The 24,074-nt window shown below is 52.7% G+C and overlaps 4 protein-coding genes across 4 annotated transcripts; 2 read left to right on the top strand and 2 right to left on the bottom strand.

Moving 5' to 3' along the window:
* Positions 1–1,726: 1,726 nt before the first annotated feature.
* Positions 1,727–2,596, top strand: COL26b_010040 (uncharacterized protein; the record flags this gene model as incomplete). Its single annotated transcript, XM_053182752.1, has 1 exon — positions 1,727–2,596. One exon carries the CDS (start codon positions 1,727–1,729, stop codon positions 2,594–2,596), a length of 870 nt encoding a protein of 289 aa, XP_053033288.1.
* A 4,665-nt stretch (positions 2,597–7,261) lies between these two features.
* COL26b_010039 (uncharacterized protein) lies at positions 7,262–10,883 on the bottom strand (the record flags this gene model as incomplete). The annotated part of the gene is made up of 6 exons (XM_053182751.1): positions 7,262–8,032; positions 8,136–8,848; positions 8,871–9,585; positions 9,640–9,876; positions 9,933–10,209; positions 10,273–10,883. The coding sequence occupies 6 exons, from the start codon at positions 10,881–10,883 to the stop codon at positions 7,262–7,264; spliced, it is 3,324 nt and encodes a 1,107-aa protein (XP_053033287.1).
* A 2,051-nt stretch (positions 10,884–12,934) lies between these two features.
* Positions 12,935–14,708, bottom strand: CLAH10 (Aldehyde dehydrogenase; the record flags this gene model as incomplete). The annotated part of the gene is made up of 4 exons (XM_053182750.1): positions 12,935–13,074; positions 13,245–14,133; positions 14,186–14,585; positions 14,647–14,708. The coding sequence occupies 4 exons, from the start codon at positions 14,706–14,708 to the stop codon at positions 12,935–12,937; spliced, it is 1,491 nt and encodes a 496-aa protein (XP_053033286.1).
* Positions 14,709–20,661: 5,953 nt separating this feature from the next.
* Positions 20,662–23,532, top strand: COL26b_010037 (uncharacterized protein; the record flags this gene model as incomplete). Its single annotated transcript, XM_053182749.1, has 3 exons — positions 20,662–20,734; positions 20,853–21,229; positions 21,286–23,532. 3 exons carry the CDS (start codon positions 20,662–20,664, stop codon positions 23,530–23,532), a joined length of 2,697 nt encoding a protein of 898 aa, XP_053033285.1.
* Between the last annotated feature and the right edge of the window lie 542 nt (positions 23,533–24,074).

Here is a 24,074-nt window from a genome sequence, read left to right as displayed (position 1 = left end):
GCGTGAATAGCGGAAACCATGATGATAAACGATATTTCGAGTTTCTGAGCCTTGATTTGCTGGGTGATGGTGACGGGAGGAGTGATGTCGTGATGGGCGCAGTGTACTTGGATGAGCGGCACAGGTTTGCTTGCGATGTCCTGCCCATCATCGTCGATGCCTTCCACCATCCCTCCCTCTCCTCGGCCATGTACTGGTTCATCATCGCGATCGTCGTCATCACTGCTCACGATGTCGCGGGTACAAGTTCTCGCGCAGACGTCGATGATGCAGACGACGCTGGAGGCCGACCGAATGTCTCGCGCTTGGAGCATGCCTCCCGGGCGCTGGCTGGCTGGGCATGTCGGTGAGAAGCTTGTCTTGTCCTGGAAGGACCACCGCGGAACGATTGTTAGCAAGGTCTGCGGAACGATTGTTAGCAAGGTCTTCCAACTGCAAAGTTTGGGCGGTGAAGTTTGATAGGTACCGTTTGGTGATTTGTATGGGTGCGATAGCATGTGACTGGGAGGGCGAGATGAGTATAAAAGTCTGTAACATTTCCATGAGATTTCCGATTGATTTAAAGGCAACTCAGCTCATCGCAACAGACAACGGACGACAACCATCCTATCAACTAAAACACATCACTGAACTTCGTTTCAAACCATCTCAGACAGAAACGCCAACGCTGGTCAGCAGGGCCAGGGTGGCCAAGGAGGACAGGCCCAGGGAGGACAGCAGGGCCAGCACAAGTAGACGGATGAACGGACGGACGGTGGAGAGGTTGAGAGGTTGAGGGAGAGACAGGTGTTGTATTCACGTCACTCGTTTGTTTGCCGCGTTTGATAGGTCTATGGCAGAGAGAGACGTCTACTTGTCTACTCAGTCGCACATCCTGTCAATCAGAGCGCGTAGATTTGTGTAGCAACTTGGCTTCGAGATATGTGAGATGAGACGACGGTGTTCTACTACATAAATATATACCTTGTTCATCGTCAACTGATACAGTATATTAAGGGACAAATGCGGTGTCGTGTAAATCTGTATATCTTTACTTACCTCCGTATTCTCTACTTTTGTCCTCATCCAACATGGATTTACTTATATTTGTCGTACATGAGATAGATGTAGGTATCAGAGGACTTACGTGCATCGTCTTGACATACAGAGTATGAAGGAAAATAGATAAATCAGATTATTCATTCGTTCAAATTCAAGTATAACTATTGAAAATTTACGCAGAGCTTTCAACTTACGCAGGAGAGAAGAATTTAGTGCGGAACTTGCCCTCGATGACTCCCATTGTTGGTATTCGCGGTGCCTTCACACTGGAAGTCACACTTCACCAGACGAAACTGTTCATTCCTTCCATTTGAACCTAAACTCAAGGTGCGCCTTCCACCCGCACAGTCAGTGCCTTCCTTAACGAGGTTGCCAACTTCTCACTTTCCATCCAATTTCTCACCTTCGACCCACCCTCTTTCTCACTTTCAACCCCATCCACGCAGCTATTCTCACGGGGTATTTAAACCTCCTCATCGGACGGCTTGTCGATAAACTTTTCTTCCTCACATCCGCCTGCTCTCTTTCACTGCTTCTTCCACTACTGTGAAAACCACTACTGGGTGGGCCCGAAACTTTCTCAACACATCTACCTGCTCTCACCATCCGCACCGGTCGTTCCGACTCATACGTCACACAATCACATCCACGACACCTATCTCGGCGTCGCAACACAACACACGACATGGAAACCGACCAGGGAAATACACAGACAAATCAAGGCGGCCAAGGTCTTCAAGACGACGATACCAATATCGTCACGATGGAGCGCAACCAGTCGGCATCAGACCAGATGGCAAAGGCGGCTAGGCTGCTGAAGCTAGCGCTTTCCGACGCAGCCCAACAGCAGAAGCGGAAGCGATGCGACGAGATCGGGTCTCACGACTTGCCCCCTACGAAGATTCAGAAGAGATCAGGACCCTACTCGGAAGCGACCCGAGGCAAGTCTGAGACGAACGTCAGTGAAGAGTCAGACGTGGACACGAACATCGACGCATCGTCTGACCAACGACTCAACCTCAGTATCATAGCCGATACCTTCATCACTCAGAGTCGTGGCATTGCGTGGACAGGACCAAAGGCGGAAGACAGCACCAGGGAAACCCAAACCCTTTACCACGAGATCCTCTGTATGATAGAAGAGCCACTGGGCCCGGATCTGGACATCGCACTCCAACTTGCTGCAATAAATTCTTCAGCAAAAGAAAGGAAGGACATCATGGCGCCCTTCATGGAGAACCTGCAAAAGGAGCCTTGTCTGCGTCGTTTCGTTGTACGCCACGTCATTGATGAGGAGAAACGGTCAACGCTGGAGACTCGGGCGACGGAAGTCAACATGATGATTGCGATTCACAAAGCGACCGGACGCATTCCACTGGAGCGTAACGACGTTCTAGGCAAGTCAGCAAGACAGAAGTGGAAGACAGCCGCCTGGCGTGCGACAGCAACTGCTCTTGGTTCCTCGGACGAATATTTGATGCGTCTTTCCAGGCTCTATACACATTTCTACGCCGTCGAAAAGGAACATAGAGATGCGATGAGACGCACCCAATAGATGAAGTAGCTCTTGTGAGCCGTCACAAGACACAAGTGCATCATTCCCGGAACCCGTCTTTTTCAGTTGCGTTGTTACCTGCAGGGAATTTGGCGATATGGTTTGGACGGCATTTGGGGCGATTTAAGGGGATACGGAAGGGATTTGCGCGGGAGTTTTCTGGAACATGCGGCAGTGGTCAGTCTGCGCCGCCTTAATTTTCAAGACAAGACGTTATTTGCATAGACAGAAAAAAAAAAGTTGCATCAAACACTTCAGTTTTCATTTCATTGTGAGCACTGAAACAGTTGCGTCAAGTTGTCGCATAGAGATGAAAAAACTTTACCTATAAATGTACCTGTTCGTCGTCGCATACACGGTCCGTCAGACGAAAATCATACTGATGGGAGAGCGAGTTTCAGCGTAGCTTATCGTGAGCGATGGAAGTCACGGAGGTACTCTTGCAAGGTGTCCCATCTCTACCAAGGCCATGTCGAAATAGGAGCGTGTAAATACAGGTGAAGACTCCACCAGCCATGACGACAGACTACCCTGGTGATGATCGGGTGTTTTCAGATTCCAGATACAATCCTTGCATGTCTAATGGGCGCTAGGGGGAAGTTCTTCATGGTACGTTATCTTGGCCGTGACATGGGTCCTACAGAGAAGATGAGAGAAGATCTTTTTGAAGAGGATGATGAGCATACTAAAGTTGAATTCGCGGCTGCAGACGGAGGTACTATCTGCTGATGAGGAAGGGCTGGGTCTATATTCCCGTAGTCTCGCCAAAGAATCTATCAGCGGACAAGGCAATGTTGTCCACAAGATGAGTTTTACGTGCTTGTGCGCCGAGGTCGGAGGCAGTGGTCGGCTTTACTCAAATATATGACCCTCTGTTGAAGAAGTGGTCACCCGTAGTGAATTTTTGAAGCACAGATTCCTGACAGCTCGTTGTGAAGTTCCGTTGACGGTCTTTTCTGTCATTTGCTTGGGGGTATTCTGGATGGTATTATGACCTCGTTCGCCCCCCACGATTGGACTGCCTCCAGCAGGAGCCAGATGGCGAACATCGTTATGAGATGTTAGTTTTCTACCAGACAATAATGCCACGCAATCGGTGAAGTAATCAATCGCTGCTCAAGGCCATTGCTTGAGGGGCGAAGTACGCGTTAAATAGCTCAAATATTGCCTCTGAGGGCTCCCAGAGATTATGTGCAAATATTCAGCTGTGTAGAGTGGCTTTTCGTTCTGTTTCAGTGCCTCTGAAAGTCTTCTTTCGTCGTTTATTAGACTGTTGTCCGCAAATTGCTTCTCATGCTCTTGATCCAGGATGGTCTGAAGGCAGAGGCAACCAACAGAAGGCATAGGTGATTTGGAAGTCAACATGAATTATACAGGCGTATGTCATGAGTAGAGACAGATACACAGCCGAATGAGCAAGAAACTTGGGCGCTCGCGGACATGGCCGCTAGGACAAGACGTCGAATCACTCAAAAGTTTCGCGTCGGTTGGGGACTAACCGTTCAATGAAAGGCGAAAGCCAGTCCAGATGGAAAACACCTGGAACAGAAGCTGGCTGCTCTGATTTTTGCTGAGAAGCAAGTCTGCTGACCTCATTCCTTATAACTATTACCAAGATTATCCACCGAGACAACAAATGAGCACCAGACGTGACCTGTCCCTCGGTCAGAAATCGCCATGGACAATGAGAAGGCTAATGAAATATGACCCAGCCTACCAGAGGTAAAGAAAGAGGACTTGCCGCGTACCGTCGCGCCAATCTCTCCTTGATTACTATTTAAATGAGGTTATCAAGCCAGAAAACGACGATTTACCAACAATGGAAGTACCTGTCCCAGGTTGACCTCGTCCGCAAACACTCTTTACCGAGCTGTCTCAGGGTCAGATGTCCCGGCTGATATGGAACCTGTGACTTGAATGCATGATCACGTCCCCGGGGGCTTGTTCGTCGTCTTGAGACGGGTATTATTGACAATAAACCGACGGGGGCCAATATCCAGAGCTGGTCGAGTGCCCCTTTCGTCTCATCTCCTTGTGAAGTGTCATGACGACCAAATACAGAGAGCAATTGAACGAAATTCCTCAATCGAAGGAGTGTCGTATAATAAGCCTACCCGTCACAAATTCAAGCTTAATTCAGCAACACAATCATAGAGGATGTTCGTCTCAAAGGGTTTCTGGTCCAGAAATGCATCACTTTCAATCACTAAGCCGTGTACGTGCGTCCGGAAGATGATAAGATGACAGAATCTCTTCAATCGCTTCAGCGTCCGGCGTTTTCTTTCCATGGAATGCTTGAATAGTCCAGCAGGGGTAGCAATGTTTCAATACTCGATGCTCCAGGGCATCGAGAATCGGCAGAACGTCATTGGATTCTTTTTAGGTATTTGACCGAGAATTATTGTATAGATCACAACGCTGGCAACGATTTTGTTTTTCTAGAAAGTCTCAACAAGGGAATCACAAAGCTTTTATATGGCGGGCTCTGGCGCCCATGCACGAGCAAACATTTCTGTCGTCAAGCGTCGCTTCGGCCATTCGCCTTATAAATGACATCGTACCAGAAAGAATGAGGCTCAACAGAGCAAACCAAATGAATCTATTTGACCACAACGCGCGAAGGAAAGGTGGCCTGATAAGCTCGAGGACGGTGTTCAATGCGCTGGCTCACCAGCATCGCTAAATTTTCTCCACACCTCACAATGTTTGTCTCCGTGGTGTCTCTGGCCATTCACGTCAAAGTATTCCTATGAATATTCAAATCGTCGCTGTGGCTGGTCGACAGTCATCACGGTCTCGAGGGCGTTAAAAACTGGCATGGGCTTGCAGACTGGACGGCCGAGGCAGTGCGTGTGATGGCTTTACCCAAGCTCTCCAATACACGGACTGAGAGGACATCATGCCGAAATTCAGATTCGAAGACGACTAACATGTCCTTCTATATGCTGGATACATTAGAAGCTATTAGGAACGTTTGATGTATTGCTGAAACTTCAAATTCATTGAACATCTATATAAGCTTAGCCATTTCGCAAGAATTAGTAACGGCCTAGGAAATTGAACCTATGTAAGAAAATCGCTATTATAGCCTGTGACTACTCCTACACGTCTAAGCTATCGCTTATCTAGCCTCAAGATCAATAACCTGACGGCATAAGTTCTTCTCACGAACAGAGCTCACCCTCGTCTATTACTTTCGGCATCGTATTATTATATCTCTAACCGAATACCCACAGAATCGGTTCAGAGTTCGATAACCTCCATTTGACGCCGCTAAGGCTATGTGGAACGTTCGAAGCGAATATTTGTGGCGGGTTTCATGCGAACATACCGAAAAACTACATCATTTTTAGAGAACGTTAACGTCGAGGAACGAATTCAACATTATGTACGGTATAATCTGGCAATTTAAAATGAGTAGGGCGAGAGTACAGCCTCCGCGAGATCGTCAATGGTCGAGTTGACAACGGTACACTGTCCCTAAACCATGTCAGTGCTAGCAGGCAGCGGGAGCATGGGAATCTTGGCAGACAAGCTCGATCGAATGACTATATAAACGGTCTGCTCGGCTCGAAAAGCCTATGGAAGACACAATTACTCCGTATCCTACAGTTTCTTTTAAAAGCGTTTCTCATGAGATATGCCATACCGGGAAAATGATGTCGAATGAGTGGGTGGACGTGTTGTGTCTTTGATATCTCTGATCTGGCGTCATTCATCTCTGTCAACGATTTATTCTCCGAATATACGTGAAGTCTTGTCATGAATCGCCGGTGCACTTCTGTAGCCATCGCTCTTCAGCCGGAGAAGTCGCCCGCTCGCGACTCCCGATCTCGGATGGTAGCTCTAGTAGATCGTCAATTTGGATTGCGCTGGCCGGCTCAACGAGATGAAAATGCTCTGAGAGACGAGTTATATCAGAGGGAAAGTGCCGTGACTACTACTGCGCAGCTACCTATGCAGTACTCATCGAGAAGCCCCGCGTTGAAATCGGCTTGTTCGACAACTAGCCGGAGGAGCACAGCGCCGAGTGCTCGCACCCGCGAGGTGACGGCCAAGAACTTCAGGGAAAGCATCGCGTTGATCCAGTCCCGAGTCTAGTCCCGGCTGCTGTGAATCGGACACGGCAAAGGTAAGCCCTTTTACGTGGTGGTTGAGACTCCGCTGGTGGTGCCAGAACACCGTGTGGATATGACATGAGCTGCGCTTTCAAGTCCAGCGAGTGATACTAACTCAGCATGTCCCTTTCCTCTGCCTGAGTCGAGCAGAACCCGACGTGTAGTTTAGGGGCCATGACTTTATGCAGACCTAGGCTTAAAGGTGACTTAATATGGTTTCTGATGGGATGGCTTAGTCTCATGGCTGCAGTTTGTTAGTGTTTTGCCCAAGTCTTTGAGATTCTTATTTTCCATGTCACTTCATAGCTGCCTCGGTATGTCTCAGCTATTCCAGTGAGGAAAGAAAACCAAGGGGATATCAGTGGTTGGGATAAGACTCTCATAGGAACAGATTCCATATCCTACTCATTCTATTGAGAGCAAACGAAGTCTCGGAAGAAGTCTCTCTTCCTCGTCCTTTTTTCTAGTCCCCGTTATCCTCGTCGTCCCCGTCGTCCTTATCGTCCTTGTCGTCCTTGTCCTCGTCAGTTTCCCTCATCGTCCTTCTTCATAGCACAAGGCCATAGTATTCATCCTTCTTAGCTGGCTTGACTTGCTGCCATTCATCGTCATATGGAAGACCGACACGCTTCTCGCGGGTGAACCATTGCAACAGTTGAGAGAAGGAACGAAGGTCGATCATTTCGACTTCGCCATCGTCGTTGGTCACTGCAACAGCCTTCTTCTTGGCATCCTCTGGCTTCACTGTCTCGATGTCGCCGATGATGAAAAGACCATCAGTATGGCGGGTGATACCGACAGCGGAGCGCTGTCGCGAAGCGACGTGGCCGGCGGTGGACCCCCTCTCGACAGTGAGGACATAGAAAATGACGGGTTTTTCTCGGCCTCGGAATGTATCGGGAGTGTGGACCGTCACCTTTCTGTCGAGGCTTGGCTCTCCCTCGAGCAGCGACTCTAGTCTTCTGTTCATGGCCGCATAAGGGAAGATAATGCCGATATCCTCTGCATCGATCGTGCCATTGGATGCGTTCATCAGCTCGAGAATGAGTTGGATCGTCTTGTCGGCCTGCTGGATGTTGTAGCGCGAAGCTGTGAGCTCCTCAACCTTACATTGACACTGAACATGGATGAAGACCGGCTGGATTTTGCCCTTGTGCTGCTTGCTCTTGATGGTCTTGTACTTTGACACCGCCCACTTCTCTGCAGCAACAGCCTTGGGACGATTCGCGATGCCACAACTGTCGGCATATGTGAAGTCGCTCACATCGGGATAGAATACCTCGGATGCGGGATCGAAACCACCGTCAACGATGCGCAGCTGCTCGTTCAACACACAGGTGGGCCAACCAATGCGACGGAAACGTATGACGCTGCATGAGAAAGACTCGTCAGGCAACTTCGTCAACAAATTCGCTCGTCACCTTCGCGTCTCTGGAGTTGCCTGACGAGTCTTTCTCATGCAGCGTCATGACCGTTGGTGGAAGCTGGCGCTCGTCGCCAGCAAGGAGCCAGGCACGGAAGTTTGGCCAACCTAGGAGTGCTTGGGGAACATTCATGGCGCCAGCTTCATCAAGAACACTGGCCTTGGCGATCTGTCGAGTGAAACAGATGTAGGCGTTGTCCTTGGCGACGTGGGGAGTTGCGGCTAGGACATCAGCACGAGAGATGACGCTGGTCATCAGATTGCTGAGGAGGTTGTCTGGCTTCCGCATCAGGTCTGCATCGTTTGGACCGGGATAGTGAGTCTTCCATTCTGTGACGATGTCGTCCCAAGACTTCCCACCACCAAAGAAGCGGCGCAAGGGATCATATGCCGGAAGGGCGAGATATTGAAGGCGGAGATCGTGAAGCTCGCCAGAGTCATGAGTGTTGAGTCGATAGTTCCCGAAACCAACAATTTTGAGTACCCACTCAGCGACCGACAATGGCATCTGGAACACGCGCTTGGACCTTGGCAGCTGCTGTGAGTTGTAATGCGCAGTGCGGTTGAAGGCGTTGTTGACAGTGCTGAGGATGCGCTCATGCTCCAACTGGATGTTATGGCCACGAATGACGACGGCGTATTGGCGGTGGCGATGGCTGGGGAGGCTCTTGTTGTACTCATCGACGAATTGTCGGTTGAGCTTGTATGCGGCTGCACGCGTTGGAGGTGGCACCATTGGAGCTGGCATACACAAACAACTTATCGAAATCGTCGTGATCAAGCAGAATGTTGACAAGTGTAGAAATGACATCAGTCTTGCCGGCTCCGGGAAATCCAGTGACCATCAGGACGCCAAGGGGCACAGCTTTGAGATATTTTTCGAGGCGCTGACGTGTGACTGGACGCAGGCGAGATAGGACAAGCTCGCAGAACCGCTCATCTCTTGTCGAAAGGAAGTTGATCGCTGGAATGGTGCCGTGCTCTCTTGGCGCCAACGGCTTGATCGGGTTAGAAACACAATCTTTGTAGAATTTCTCCAGTGTGGAGGCGAACAGCCGATCTGTGAAAAGAGGAGCTCCGGTACGAGGGCTGGAGGCTGCAGATAGAGGCTGAGCAGGCGTGGGACGACGCGGGCCAAACACTAAACCGCGGAGGCCGTTTCCCTGAATGAACTGCTGTTGCAGCTCTTGCTCGAATTCAAGCCGCTCCATAACCAAAGTCTGCGTGAGAGACTGCTCAGACGCGATGGCATCCTCGGCATTTTCGGACTGCTCTGACTGAACGCGGTCGGGGTCAGGAAGCGGAATGTTCAAGACATCCGCTGGGTCGTAGGCTATGTCAGACTCTAATTCGTTCTTCAGCCTGTCCCAAGATAAGAGACGATGAACAGCATCGACGAGGCGTTTGTATGTCGAAAGATTCAGATCGATCTTGAGGAAGGCGGTCTCCTAGATGCCGCCTGTGTCTTCCCAAGTGTTGTACGATTTGAATGGCAGCTCAACTTTGGCATCGGCGTCTCCAGCCACCTTGGTAGCTTCAGGGCGTTGCACAAGCAGAACGAAGTTGCCTGTGTGGTCGAGCTCCGAGACAGACGGATTGACGACAGTTCCTGGCCAGTAGTTGACATCATCCGGCATGGGGTCCCTCAGCTTCAAGGGCTTTGGTTTGGGCTGGAACGCGATGCCGACCGAGTCACCGAGCTGGGCTGTGCGACGCAGAGCTTGTCCGTACTCGGCACGCTGCAGAGGGAGGTTAGTCACTGGACAGAGACGACAGGAAGAGTTGGGTGACTTACGAATTCATCTGATAGAAGCATGACGGCGTACAAGAGCTGGCCAGGCTGGTCTTCATCTCGGCTGAGCCGGAGGTAGCGGACCTTGATGGGAACGTCGCGCATGACTTCGACCTGTCGGATCAGGTGAACGATGTCTCCAGCAACAGAATGCACCAAGCTGGTCGAAACATGACGGAATCGCGAGTGCGAAAACATTTCGATGTGCTGATCCGACAGAAGGCCCTGGCCAGCGGCTTCATCCCACTCCTTCGTGAAACGTGCCACATTCCAATCAGGCCTATGAGAGAAACACGAGGTTAGTAATTGATGAAACAAGAAACATTTGGGGAAGATGGCATACCTGTTGCTGAAAGGGTCGTACGAGAACCTGTGCTCTTTCACGATTCTCAGGATCGAGGACACCTTTTTGTACCAGTCCCCAACCTTGACCAGGCAGGTGAACTCCTTTGTGCCGTAGCAGAGTGAATTCAGACTGATGCTGCCTTTGATGGGCTGGCCACGGTGCAGAATGCCGGCGTATTGCTCATCAGCGGCGAAAGGCAAGGGGTAACCGTCGATCGCGGGTCGGCCGGTGATTTTGATGGCTGTCCAAGCTGTATCTTTCTGATGTTTATCAGGAACGTATTGCCGGTACTCTGAGGGGAGCTCGCCGCATTCTTTGGTCTGCAAATCAAGTTGGTCGGCGAAGAACTTGAGCTTAATGGTAATGACATTGCGAATTTGGCCAGCAGAACGGCTGCGAGTGGCAACGACACCGTCAGATTGCAGGATGGGGAAGGTGAGTGAAACGCCAGCATATGCTTCAACCTGAGCCGGAGCCGCCCAAATGAACTCGGTCTTGATCTCGCCCTCATGACCGATGGATGGGCTACTACCACCGATGAACAGTTTGTCTTTTGGGAAAATAAGGACACACGCCTTGGACTTCTCGTTGGCGACGTAGGAAGCCATTTTGGGTAATAGTTGGCCAAACACGGAGGTAAGGACCAAGGAAGGTAAGAATGGAAGAAATGGTGAGGTAGACGAGCAGGCGCTGGTCTCAAAAATGGGTAGGGGAATAGCGCGAGCTCTTGAATTCGTCGAATGGAATGATGTAGAGTGCAACGATTCTCGCTAACGAAGTGCTTTGAAGATGAAATCAGAGTTGGCGATCGAAAGTGTGGGAGGTGAAAAAGGGAAAACAAGACCAAAAAAAAGAATTCTTCGCTTGTATTCGCTAAGAAGCCTGCCTATCTAAGCACTCAGGACAGGATAGGAAAGAACACACCGGTCCTCACCGACCCGACTTCCTTCCTTCTCTGCTTCCTCGCTTGTTATACCTAGGTACCTCAGATTCGTTGCTAAATATCCACCCACACGTGACGTAAGGAAACCGCCTGTATGTCTGCGTTTCGGAAAGGTTGTGTTATGCCTTGCCTTAAGCTGAGTTGACTTTCGGGTTCCTGTTGAGAAGGCGAGCTGAGTTTGGTTCCGGGGAGCACGTTAAATCCCTCGTCTGAATACAGCTGGCATTGCGCTCAGCCTCCAACGCCCTGTCTTTGGGCCTAGATATCTAGTACACGTCAAAGATTAGGTGCAGCTTGGGAGAAATAGACGGTCCACACCGCCGTTCTTGCACTTGCTTTTGGTTTGATAACCTGCGGCATATCGGATACGTAAGCCAGTTGGAAGGACATGTGCCTCGGGAGCTCTAGGAGGCAGAGGTTTAGAAAGCGCATCGAGAAAGGTTTGCAGACCGTTTTCACCATGGAATAAAGCCGAATCAGGTGACGGAAGACGGCAACATAAGGTCAAAGACGCCATGGAAGTTGGTGTTGTTTTACTCGGCCAATCAGCCACTCGGCTGGGGCCTTCCAGTTTCACAAACATCAACCCTCAGTAGATACGTAGCGTTGAGTAGCTTTTTACGTACTGCGTTCCCCATATCTCGCTGGCTATTATGGTGGCTAGGGATAATGAGGGGTGTGTGAGTATGTGGTGATTGCTTGGTGGTAGAGAGGCCAAGGTTTCTGCATCCCCACGTCCCCACGATAACCAACAGAGGCCAAAACGAAGAGCCTGCCATGCATGGCAATGGGCCCCTAAACTGTAGAATCTACTTATAAGTATTTCTCCGGTTATTTTAGTGAGAAAGATAACTAGGGAATATCAGTGGTTAGGATGAGATTCTTATAGGAAGAGATTTATTCTATTGAGAGTAGATAAAGCTTGAGAAAAAAAAATCCCTTTCTTTGTCTTTCTTCCTTATCCTTCTTCCTCCTTCCCTGTCGTCCCTGTCGTCCCTGCCGTCCCTGTCGTCCTTGTCGTCCTTGTCGTCCTTGTCCTCGTCATGATCCCCCATCGTCTTTCTTCATGACATAAGGCGTACATAATACGGAGACTCGACACCGTATTCAAAATTTCGGGACTGCCTGCCAAAATCGGGATTTACTACATGATCAACTCACTACGAGCTTGCGACAGTTGCACTGTACCCAAATGTAAGTCGAGGCTTTGCGACATGTCAACGTTTTGCAACAACTCAGCATGTCTACTGCGACGTTTATGAGGTGCTATGATGAATAGGCAACTTCTTAGTCAGAGATGTTAGGCCTGCGCCGTATCAGTGCTGTGCTGTACTTAAGCTTGTCCGATAGGTAGTGTGTGACAACAATCGTAAGTCACTTTTTAAGAGACATCAGCAACCTAGTGAGTAACGCTTCACTTCAAAGAACCAATGATTGCGCAGTAGCATCTTTTAGAAAAACCAGAAGAGGGTCTGCGCTACCGCCAGTGCCGGCACGCTGAGTAAAGTGGGGCTATCCGGAGTGACCGACCCACCCGGCGCCGGGCCGGCCGGGCCGGAACACACACACCAACCTCACAATCGCCACCACGCATGCAACGGAACAATTTTGAGTTATTTGGTATCATTCAAACTTGGTATTGCACAGTTACGTAAAGGTCATGTACACATTTGCGCCAGAAGTCCCCGCTTTTCATTACCTTTCCTTCCCGATCCCTTAGAACAGGGCGCCGCCCAGACGGATGGCGACGGACTTGTTCTGGGTGTAGTTTGCGAGGGCGGCCTCGCCGAGTTCTCTGCCGATTCCTGATTCTTTGAACCCGCCGAACGGGACAGAGTGGTGAAGCATGTTATAACCTAGGTGCAGGCGCTTTATTAGCATGCCGTTTGGAGGCTTTGAGGAGTTTGTGTGAAGTGGTGAGGTGACCCGGCGATCCCGGAGGTCGTCCAAGACCTCCGGGCGGGGGAAGGCGGGGGGGCACGGGCCACAAGGGACAGTGCGGGGTAGAGTGGGGCAGAGAACTTACAGTTAACCCAGACGGTACCAGCCTTGAGCTTGTTGCCGACGCGGAGGGCGGTGTTGAGGTCCTTGGTGTGGACGGCGGCGGCCAGGCCGTAGTTGGTGTCGTGGGCGAGCTTGAGGACCTCCTCCTCGTCCTTGAACTTGGCGATGGCGCAGACGGGGCCGAAGATCTCCTCCTGCATGATCTTCATGTCGGGGCGGACGTTGGAGAAGATGGTGGGCTGGATGAAGTAGCCCTTGTCGCCGTGGCGGGCGCCGCCGGTCTCGATGGTGGCGCCCTCGTCGGTGCCGGCCTTGATGTAGCCCATGATGCGGTCGAACTGCAGCTGGGAGACCTGGGGGCCCTGGAAGGTCTCGGGGTGGAACGGGTCGCCGACCTTGTTGGCCTGGGCGCGCGCCTTGAACGCCGCGAGGAACTTGTCGTAGATGTCCTCCTGGACGAAGATGCGGGTGCCGGCGCAGCAGCACTGGCCGTGGTTGTAGTAGATGCCGAAGTTGACCCAGGAGATGGCCTGCTCGATGTCGGCGTCGTTGAACACAATGTTGGGGGACTTGCCGCCGAGCTCGAGGGTGACCTTCTTGAGATTGGAGCTGGCGGCGGCCTTCATGATCTGGCGGCCGACGACGGTGGAGCCGGTGAAGGCGATCTTGTCAATGTCCATGTGGGAGGAGATGGCGGCACCAGCGACCTTGCCGAAGCCGGAGATCAGGTTGAAGACACCAGGGGGGAAACCGGCCTCCTTGACGAGGTTGGCGAAGACGAGAGCGGACAGAGGGGTCTGCTCGGCGGTCTTCATGACGATGGTGTTACCGGTGGCCAGGGCGGGGCCAATCTTCCATGAGAGCATGAGAAGGGGGAAGTTCCAGGGGATAATCTGACCGCAGACACCAATCTGTTTGAGTTGTTAGTTGTCGTCCCTCTTCTCAACTTGTAGGCTAACTCACAGGCTCGGGGCGGGTGTAGTGGAACATGTCGGGGGCGACGTCAATGGTCTTGCCCTCGATCTTGTCGGCCCAACCTCCGTAGTACCTCAAGCAGCCGACGACGGCACCGACGTCACCCTTGGCCATGGAGATGGACTTTCCGTTGTCGAGAGACTCGACGGCGGCGAGGAGCTCAGCGTTCTTCTCGGCGAGGTCGGCGAGCTTCAGCAAATAGAGGGAGCGCTGGTTGGGGGTGGTCTCAGCCCAGACACCCTCGAAGGCCTTGCGGGCGGCAGCGACGGCGATATCGACATCCTTCTCGGTAGCCTCGTGGACGGAGCAGATAACCTCCTCGGTGGAGGGGTTGATGACCTCGAAGGTCTGCTTGTCGACACCCTCAACCCACTCGTTGTTGATGAACCTGTCGAATGCTGGGTTAGCCAAAGCTTCACTCGTGTGTAGAGGGGCATGTTGTCGCATACAGTCCAGTGGGCTGGGTGTAGGCGCCCGTCACCGGGGTCTTGAGCTCAACGGACAAACCCATGGTGATAGTTGTGTGTAAGAACAGATAAAACAAGTATTGGTATCAAGGTATCACAGATAAAAAGAAAAAAGTTCGTGAAATGGGTTTGGTTGTTGAGAGAGTCGTGAGAAGTGAGGGAGGAAAGATGAGAGTTCATGTCCGGGAGAGCTGGGGACGACAGGACTGTATATAAAGCGGGGTATGGGGGACAGACAGCACAGCTGAGGGAGGAGAGAAGTCCGCGACAGTGACGCCAACGGGGATTCAGCGTCGCGAAGCCAGTCATCAATGTCGGAGGCGAAGGCAGTGTGGATAGACCTTAGCGTGGGTAGCTCGGCGGGGGGGAGGGTGTGCGGATGGGGATGGGTATGGGGGGCTAAGGAAGGGTGAGGGGGGATGGAGTTGTGCAGAACAATCAATCCCGAGGCCTGGTCTGCGGAACCGCAGATGGACATTGGACAAACATGCACATCCATGAAGCCGCACAACGTAAAGCAATGACTCTGGGTGGACTGCACCAGACGCAGACTCTCCACAGGACGCATCTGCATGCTGTATCTGGATGGAGCACACAGATAATTTCTAGGGGACTTTGGGCCCTTTGGCATGTGTAGACAGCAACCAGACAGCAGACAGCAGACACAGAAACACAAACAGAGCACACAGACCTGGGGTGTGACCGGGGTCGCAGCGATGGAGGGGCAAAGGGGAGAGGGCCACCCACAGCAGCCGGGCCTGGGGGACGGGGACTCTGAGGTGCGCCTCCTCATGCAAGGGAGGGCCAGCCAAACGGGGGATAGTGGGCGCCGCTTCGGGCCAACGCCTGTTCCTCTCGGCCACCTCGAGACGAGTCCCCCGGTCCCCTACGCCCAGCATCGACTTGAATCCCGCCTCTCCAGCCGAGCGGTCATCTTCCATCCACGCGCCAACCTCCAGACGAGAGGTCTTTCGGTGTTAAACTACAGCAACAGAGACCCGTGTGTCGGGCATTAGGAAACCCCAGGGCAGCGAGTTGTTGTGTGTGGATGATGCCTGTTGATTCGGCTCAAGCGTGTCGAGAATGGCACCCAACTGCGGTGCTAATTGAGTTCCCCCAGCCCAGCCCATCTCTCCCATCCCCCGTTTTCCCCAGATTGTTAGTCGCCGAAACCAGAAACCATAATCGCATGATAGGAGCAAGGGAAATTAGACGGGCTTGCATCTTTCGTACTGCGTGTCTACAGGAGGATAGGGTATTGTTGTGCCGTTGCTGTGCCTTTGCCACACACACAACAACAAGAGGCCTGTACTGTACTGCGTATCTCCAGACCCCTCCCTCCCCCTCTCCGCTTAACCCCTCTTCGGGGCGGTTGTCACCCCGCATTTCTCCATCACAGCTTGCGTCTTCCATCTGGGAAGTGGCCAATCACAGCTGTCCAAAAAGGCTCGTCTGTCTGGAAGCAGCAGCCACACCCGCTTCAAAGCGGTTCATCTCTGGCACATTTATGGAGTGATTGCATAGCAAATACGTTGAGGACACCGGCAAGAGTTGCTGTGACTGGCCAGGGCTCGATCTGAAGGACACGCTATGACAAATGCGCCGCCCCTGTGCATCTCTTTGGGGGCGTGTCACCTAGGGAACAGACGGGTTCCCGCGCTGATCTTGCTTGCACAGAAGACCAGACCAGACTGGACCAGCGCACATCGTGGGCCACCGCGTCGCAACTTGACCGTAATACCGTTGCAGTCAATGGCTGTCCTAGGTCCTTGGGTTGTCGATAGTGTAGAGCAGTATGCCTGCTTACGGTGCTTAGCAATGCACTATCAAAGCTGAAAGAGAAACTACCCCAGACTGTGAGGAAGATCATGTTGGGAACCACAACGAATCATCAGTTCTGGATGGACGGAAGCATCCCGCAGGATTACTTGGACGATGCGAATCAGCAACTGCAGTCAGCAAGCAACTCGCCTTACCCTTGAGTGCCTGATGCCCTCTCTCCGAGTCAGAAGAAAGGCAGTCGGCATATGGGACGAAGCTCTGTCCCTTTTGTGCCTGTTGCCCGTCTCTCCAAAACCCGCGCCAAAACCCGTCTGGAGCCCCGGGATGAAAAGGCTCTGTAGCGTTCCTCCGCTTTCTTTCCCCTCCAACCCCACCTCTTCCACCCACCTTGACGACATACACACGTTGGTGGTGGTCGTGGTGGCTGGCCCTGCCTGCATGCTGCTGCTGTGCTCCGTAGCACCTTGAAGGTTACTATTAAGTTTACCTTGAGAAGCGGAGGAATGACACCAGGGGGCGATGCGATCCACCATTCTCCAAGTTGTTGCTAACGCCGCAAGCCGTGATCTTGTTAGGAGATAAGCCTATCCTCAAGAGGCCGACCGGATCGTGAGTTCGGGCGATACTGCGGTGCTTTATGCCACGAGGCGCGAGGTGAATTGCCCCTCCTCACGCTGCTGCTGTGCTGCTCTCGGGTCGTCATTACTGCTGTTTGCCGGGTGCCTCAGTCTCGGCCCAAAGCCCAGCGAGATCCCTTTTTCTCTCGCTCTCGACTTCCCCCGCACCAGAAGAGCACTTGGAGGGTAGAGACAGGGGTGTCTCCAACATCGGGGGATGTCGGTATATCATCCTGCAAACGCCGCGTCGGCGCTTTCTCAAGTTTCCACTGCTTGCCTTTTCGCTCGCCTCGCCCCCCAGCTGCTGCCGGGAACCCAGAGAAAAAAGTCTGGGCGCTCGCCCGCCCAATTTCTCCCTCTCAGATTCTCCTACCGAAGACCCCTGCTCGATCGCTTCCTTGTCTCCGACATCATTCGACAGCAGCGAATCCTCTTGGCCGAAGCTGTTGGGGATTTTGTGGGGACCTGCTCGGTCTGATGGCAGTTTCACGGCTACACGGAGCTCCAGTCTTTTTTGGTCTCTTTTTGCTCTGGCTGGCTCACCAACGCGTGGGTTTCCGGACGTGGAGCAAAGGGACGGGGTCACGGAGAAGGACCGATCCCCAAATGTGTGTTCTTCTGGGGAGAGGACGCAAATAGCATCTCGCCTCGAAACTTTATTTGTCGTGTCATGTCCTGAATAATTCGTCTCGCAAGAAAGCCGTCACCTGCGTTGTATGTTGGTGTCGTGTGCACGCATGGCTTTCCTTTGGCGATGCTAGCCGCGCATTGCCCCTCCGGAGCGGCAGCAGCGGCGGCGGCACGCGGCGCCAAGATCCGACTCGTCACGTCCTCAGGTTCCGATAAACTGCCCGGTTCCGATTGCCAATGTGACAATTGCTGTTCATGCTTGGCCATGCTTAATTCCGGGCCCGGGTTGGGTTGATGATTTCCGATCTGCTTGGTCATAATTCCATAATTCCACGAGTTTGCGGTTTCTTGCGCGGAACCCGAGAGGAATCGAGCTGCATCCGAACCGTGACCGGCGGCGCAGGAGCCGAGACATTGGTTGCAGGCGTTGTTGTCCTTGTGGAGACTAACAGTGAGGCTTCTCGAAGCCAAGTTTTGTTGGCCAATGATACTTATTGCTGCTCGTCCGTCCAATAGTCGGGTTGCGATGTCCTTGGAATTGGTCACTCTGAGAGGTCGACTGGGTTCGGAAGCTATCCTGGCTTGTCCTTGTTCCCCGCATTCGCAGCTTATTCAGAGGGACTGCCTCCAAAAGCCGCAATGTGACTCGGTACGGCAGTCCTGTCAGATCTGGAGCGTGGGCGTCTGTGAGTATTCTGGGAGGTGCACGTGTGACAAGAGTTCGGTCGAAACATCAGAGTTCGTTCTTTAGGGTCCGTTCTTCAGCAACCGTGTTTGACACTCACGGACATGAGAGCAGCTTCAAACTGGAGGAATTTGTACGTACGTACATGTCAATGTGAAAAATGAAGGTGAAGCTGTATACATGATATGGCTGCGATGCTTACTAGTGTGCGGATCAAGCATCCAGAGGCTCAAAAGACTCCTACCCTACTATGCGGGAGCTGGTCACCGCAGATGCCCAACGCCACAAACCCAAACGGAACCTCTTGCCTGGGCCATGACTTCGGTTGCTGGCTAGAATAACACCGCTGTGTAACGCTTCCCAGCCATTTGACCCTAGGCTGACAAGGGTGGATGCAGTGTCAACGTTGGCATCGATAAGTATGGGAACCGGCCACTCGGGTTCTTGACGTCCTCGACGAATCAGAAACATGAACACTTACATGACATGGGCCGGCCAAAAGGCAAACGCGTCTGCCGAGCCGCTGGCTCCTAGCACGTGGTGTTCTCCTCGTATGTCGGCTTGTATGATCCCGGCAAGTCAGGACTTGAAAGAGGGTTGGAGGGCTACCGCATGATAGCCCGAGGTGATAGCAGAGGAGATGATTTAGACGATGGGGAAGTACATGATATCAGGGACTGTGGGAAATGTAGTCGCCTCAGCAGCGGAAACCCAGCTGATGTCCTCTTCTGCTCGGCAATGTATGGTCGCTCTTGCCCTCCCAGCTAGCGGTTTAGCGCCAAGCATGTCATGTGTTAACATTGAATGGTTGGCACGATTAGCAGTGCCTGTGCTAGAAACCATCTCATGTTGTTTGGCAGCGACCACACGCACGAGGAGAATTGATACCAGCCAGGTTTGGTGGGACCGGCATTGCTCACCATCAAGGCCTTGGCATTGGCGTTCTTGCCAATTCGACCAGAGGAGGCTTGAATCCCAGTAGCTTTGCTGAATACATGATTCGGTTTTGCCAAACTTGAGCCAATTCGTCAATTGCATTAAGAGCGTGTTCGCAGACAAGCAAGACGGCAGTATGTGAGCAGAGGAGAGTAGCTGTGGTATTCAACAAACACCTGAGATATATGACACCCAACCGAGTTGGCGATTGAGTGAATGTGATACTGAAATCAAAGCCGTACATAAAGATCCGTGTCTGTGAGTATTGGACGAGGTGTATATGCTAGTGGGATGACATGCACTCAGAGCTGGGGTGAGAACAAACATGCTGCTTCTGTCCGATGGCGCAGTGTATAATTCCAATTTCGTCGTTCCCATTGACCTGCAGGACTTCCTGCTATGCCTGGCGGAAGGTCGCATACAATGTCTCGCTTGCCCGGTCAAACGGTGCCTGACTTACCAGCTGCGGGGCCTTCTGAGCCGGACTCACGGGAGCATCGACGCTACCGTAGACTAGGTAGGACGACGTTTGGACGCTTTGCCCCATGAAAACCCTTGCTCACGTATGGATAGCCATCATCTCGAACCCTGAGAGCTGTTTGCTTCCCATGTTGCCAAGGGCGAAGCTCCAGGACCCCGGCGGTCTCGGGTGGCAGAACTGGGCCAGTAAGCGTCCATCTTGATTCGCCGCCTTAAGAGCTGGGAAGACACATGTGACTGGGATCTGTCTTTCGATGAGAATCGCAAAGAATGACGTCACGGTAGATCTCAGTCTGGATGGCAATGAATTGGAGTTGCTGGCTGTCATGAGGAAAGACAGCATCGACTTCACCTGAACCTCTTCAAGCCCGCAGGTCCATATGCGGTTAGAGCCTGAGAAGAGGCATTCACTGGATAACAAGTCCCAGGCTGCATTGATGGAGTTGCATCAGCTACCAGACTAAAAAATCGGAAAAACCTCGAAAAGGAGGGGCTGGGATTGACATCTTAACTCGGCAGGTTGGTGACTGCGGCTCCGAGGGGCAGAGGCGTCGAGAAAAAAAAAATTCCTGCGATAAGTGACTTGACCGGGATGAACGCACAGACCATTCTCATTTTTCCGTGATCCGGCCAATCACGACGCCCCTTTTCCCGGCGACAAGCGGTGAATTTTCCCATCTGAAGGCAGGATCTTGTGTATCGGGAGTGACATCTTCTTTGGGGCAGATTATAAGGGCATCGGCGCTCGGATTTTCTCCCAAAAAGTTTTTCCGCCCAATCTGCAAGAACAGCAAAGATCACGATACCGCCCGCCAAGGTGCTACACGCCCTCCAAACCACCCCGAAAAGCTGTCTCCGTGCTTCCAGATGCTCATGGAGGGCATTGAAGCTATTGCCGAGGCGGCGCAGCCTCCAAAGGCGGAGGCGCACTCGCCGACAGGTACGCCTTGGCCTCCCACCTTCCCCGGCCGACGAACTTCTTCACCAGCTTCGGAGACCTTGATAGCGACCACCAAGAGCCCAAAAGACAGTCGAGGAAGGCGCTGACCTGGTCGCAGGACCCGAAATGAAGCAGGAATCCCCGAGTCTTGTCACCGATCTGGGCGAGACCCCCCAATTCCCACTCAAGCGACCCCGCGATTCGAGCGCAGACGATCCAGATGCCGAGTCCAAGAGGTTAAAGGTTGACGATGAGGGTCCGCCTTTGGATCTCAACTTCGATATGGACGCTATGATTCAGGGCGTCATGATGGACATCAACAACGAGATGGGCAAGGTCGACGGTCTGGATTCTGTCCCGGACGTGGACATGTCCGGAGACCCTCTTGGATCCGTGTCGCAAGAGCCTCCCCAATCCACCGAGTCCCATACGCCTGTCCTCTCCGAACCTCTGGCCTTGATGCGACGGACAACTACCACTTGTTTGTCAAACTTTGTACGTGGCGGTCTCGTCAGTCTTGGTGGCACCGCTAATGCTTTCCCCGTCTGCAGGCCCTGCAGCTGCTTGTGATCCTGTCGCAACATGTCTTCGACGACGTATACCAACAATTACAAGAGAAGGACTCCGAAATCTCCAAATCCTTTGCCACGATAAAGTCTCTGTTCCAACAGACGAGAGCGATCTACTCGACTACCGACCTTATCCTGGATCCTGCCACGCTGGATCTTACGATGCCGGACAACCTCACCGATGTCCAAGTCGCAAACCTTGCGAGTTTTTGCTGCGCGCTCTTTTCGTTTGATGGACACCATGATTCCACCTCAAAGGAGCTGCTCGCTTTGCAAGATCACTTCTTCTCGGTTTTTCTGCCTGGTGGCGAGCACGACATGGTCACGCAAGAGATTTCTGATCTCTTCGTAGCCGTCAAGACACATCTCGTCATTGACGCAGTCACGACAGCCGACCAGTCAGCACCGGTTGACCAACTTATTGCTGATGCTTTCTCTGCTGATTTGGAGGATAAGCTGCGCGCAAGGCACGGGGGCTCAACTTTGACGACTGAGGAGCAGTCACTGGTCACTGCTGTGCAAGAACGAAAGGCGGCTCTGATTTCATACGCCTCGGGTCTCCCAGACACCGGTAAGAAGTTCGGCAACCTCTTTCTCTGTGTCACTGCTGAAAGGTCACGTACAGTTCTTCTCAAGATCGGCTACCCAGACGAAGACCTTTTCCGCTTACTTAACATGTACCTGCGCCGCAAGCTGCAATCTCTGGCAGGTCTTGCTTCAAGACACGGCATTGAGCTTCCGTCAACAATGTCGAACGGCGACCTGGACGCATCGGTATCTCACGATTTGGATGATCTAGGAATCAACTCCTTGCTCGAGGCAACAGACGGCCTCGTTGCACAGTACCTCCCGACCGACGCCATCGATGGCTTGCCTCACGACCCTCAGCCTCCCGTCCCGTCGACCGAGACCAGTGCTCCTCCCGCAGAGCCCGCCGCCGCACCCGCACCTGAAGCCCCCCCTCCTGCGCCGACAACGAACGGAAACACGGCCGAAGTCCAAGACTCAACGAACGATATCCTTGCCCTGGTCGCGCAAAGCACACAAGAATACGTCCGAACAACCCTCAACAACCTCTCGCCAGCACCGTACCAACCGACAGTACCAACGCCCACGGGAGCTGCTCCCGTCACACAAACGACGTACCTTTCACACTTGCAACAAACCCAGGCTCAGTCACCGTACTATGGCTACCCTCCGCCAGTCGAGCAGCCACCTCCGCCGGCACAGCACGATAACTCAGAGAAGCTGCCCCCCAGCCAGTCACTGCCTAGCGCAGTGCTCTACGACAGAGCCAGGCAAGCGGCGCTGAGCAAGACGAACAACCAGCAGAGGAGAGAAGGAACTACGTCAACAAGACGTCCCTGGACTCAAGAGGAGGAGAAGGCGTTGATGACCGGTCTGGACATGGTCCAGGGCCCCCACTGGAGTCAAATCTTGTCGCTCTTTGGTGCTGAGGGCACGCTCTCGAACATACTCAAAGACCGGACTCAGGTGCAACTCAAGGACAAGGCGCGAAACCTGAAGCTCTTCTTCCTGAAGACCAACTCAGAGATGCCGTACTATCTGCAAGCCGTCACCGGTGAACTCAAGACGAGAGCGCCGACTCAGGCAGCCAGAAAGGAGGCCGAAGAGAGGGCACGCATGAACTCAGAGGAGGAGCAGGCGCGTGTTCAAGGAATTATGACTCTTGCCGGTGGCCTTCAGCATCCTCAGCAAAACCGCGCGAGCGCGACACCAGCTACTGCGCCCAGCACGCCCTCGCAGTCCGCAGCCCAAATGTCACATCATCTCGCTCATGCTACTACGCCAACACATGCCGCTGTTTCCGGGCCACCAGCGACACCCGCCACGGCCACGCCAACCCACAACCGTGTACTGCCGGCTTCCTCACCTTATGCGGCAACAGCAGCTCAGCTTTCCCACACACCTCATGCCCTGTCACAGCCACCTCACACTCCGACACATTCCCACATCCAGCATCACTCTCAACCTGGAACGCCGCAGCCGCAGCAGCACCAGCAGCATCAACCACAGCAGCATCATCAGCAGCCTCAGCAGGAGCATGTTCAGCCGCAGGTCTCTCAGCCGGCCGAGGCTACCCCCCAGTACTCCACCGACGCCTCTGCGCCTGTGTATAGCCAGCAGAATGATGACCTGAAGGAGGCCGCTCTTATGCAGAGCCTGCGCGAACTCGAGGCGTACAGTAGCAGCGCCAGCTTGTCTTAGAGCGACGAGCAAATCAACGCTCAGTACTTTTATCAACCCCACATCCTCCACGACTACAGCGTCAACTATAGCATGACTTCGCAAACCTTGACCGACGAGGTTTGTAACGGCAACGGCACTCAGAAGTATCTCGTCAACAACGAGATCTGATGCCGGATGCTTTTTTCCAACAGTGTTAATACGGATACGGGAGATATCGATTCGCGCAGGATCATGTTCGGCCTTCTGTGGAAAACCCCGTCAGCGCCTGTCTACACATGATTTTGGGATACCAGAACATGGGCAAGTTCAGCGCGAGGAGAGAGCGCAGTCATTCCTGAAGAGCGATTGTTCTTTATAGAATTATATTATATGGAGAGGTATTATGGGCATTTGTCTGTTTTTTTTTTCCAAAAGCGACGTGGGGGGGAGGGAATTGGAGAACCAAAAAAACAAAAGTTTACAGAGGGAAAGAAAAAGCAGGGGCGGCACCAAAAGCGATTTTCTTGTTTGCTCATGATACCACGAATGACACAGAGAAAAATGGGGTAGGCGCGACGGAT

This window comes from Colletotrichum chrysophilum (assembly GCF_026319265.1).
Source record: "Colletotrichum chrysophilum strain AFK26 chromosome Unknown scaffold_103, whole genome shotgun sequence".
Taxonomy (NCBI): domain Eukaryota; kingdom Fungi; phylum Ascomycota; class Sordariomycetes; order Glomerellales; family Glomerellaceae; genus Colletotrichum; species Colletotrichum chrysophilum.
This window is presented reverse-complemented; position numbering and strand designations above follow the sequence as displayed.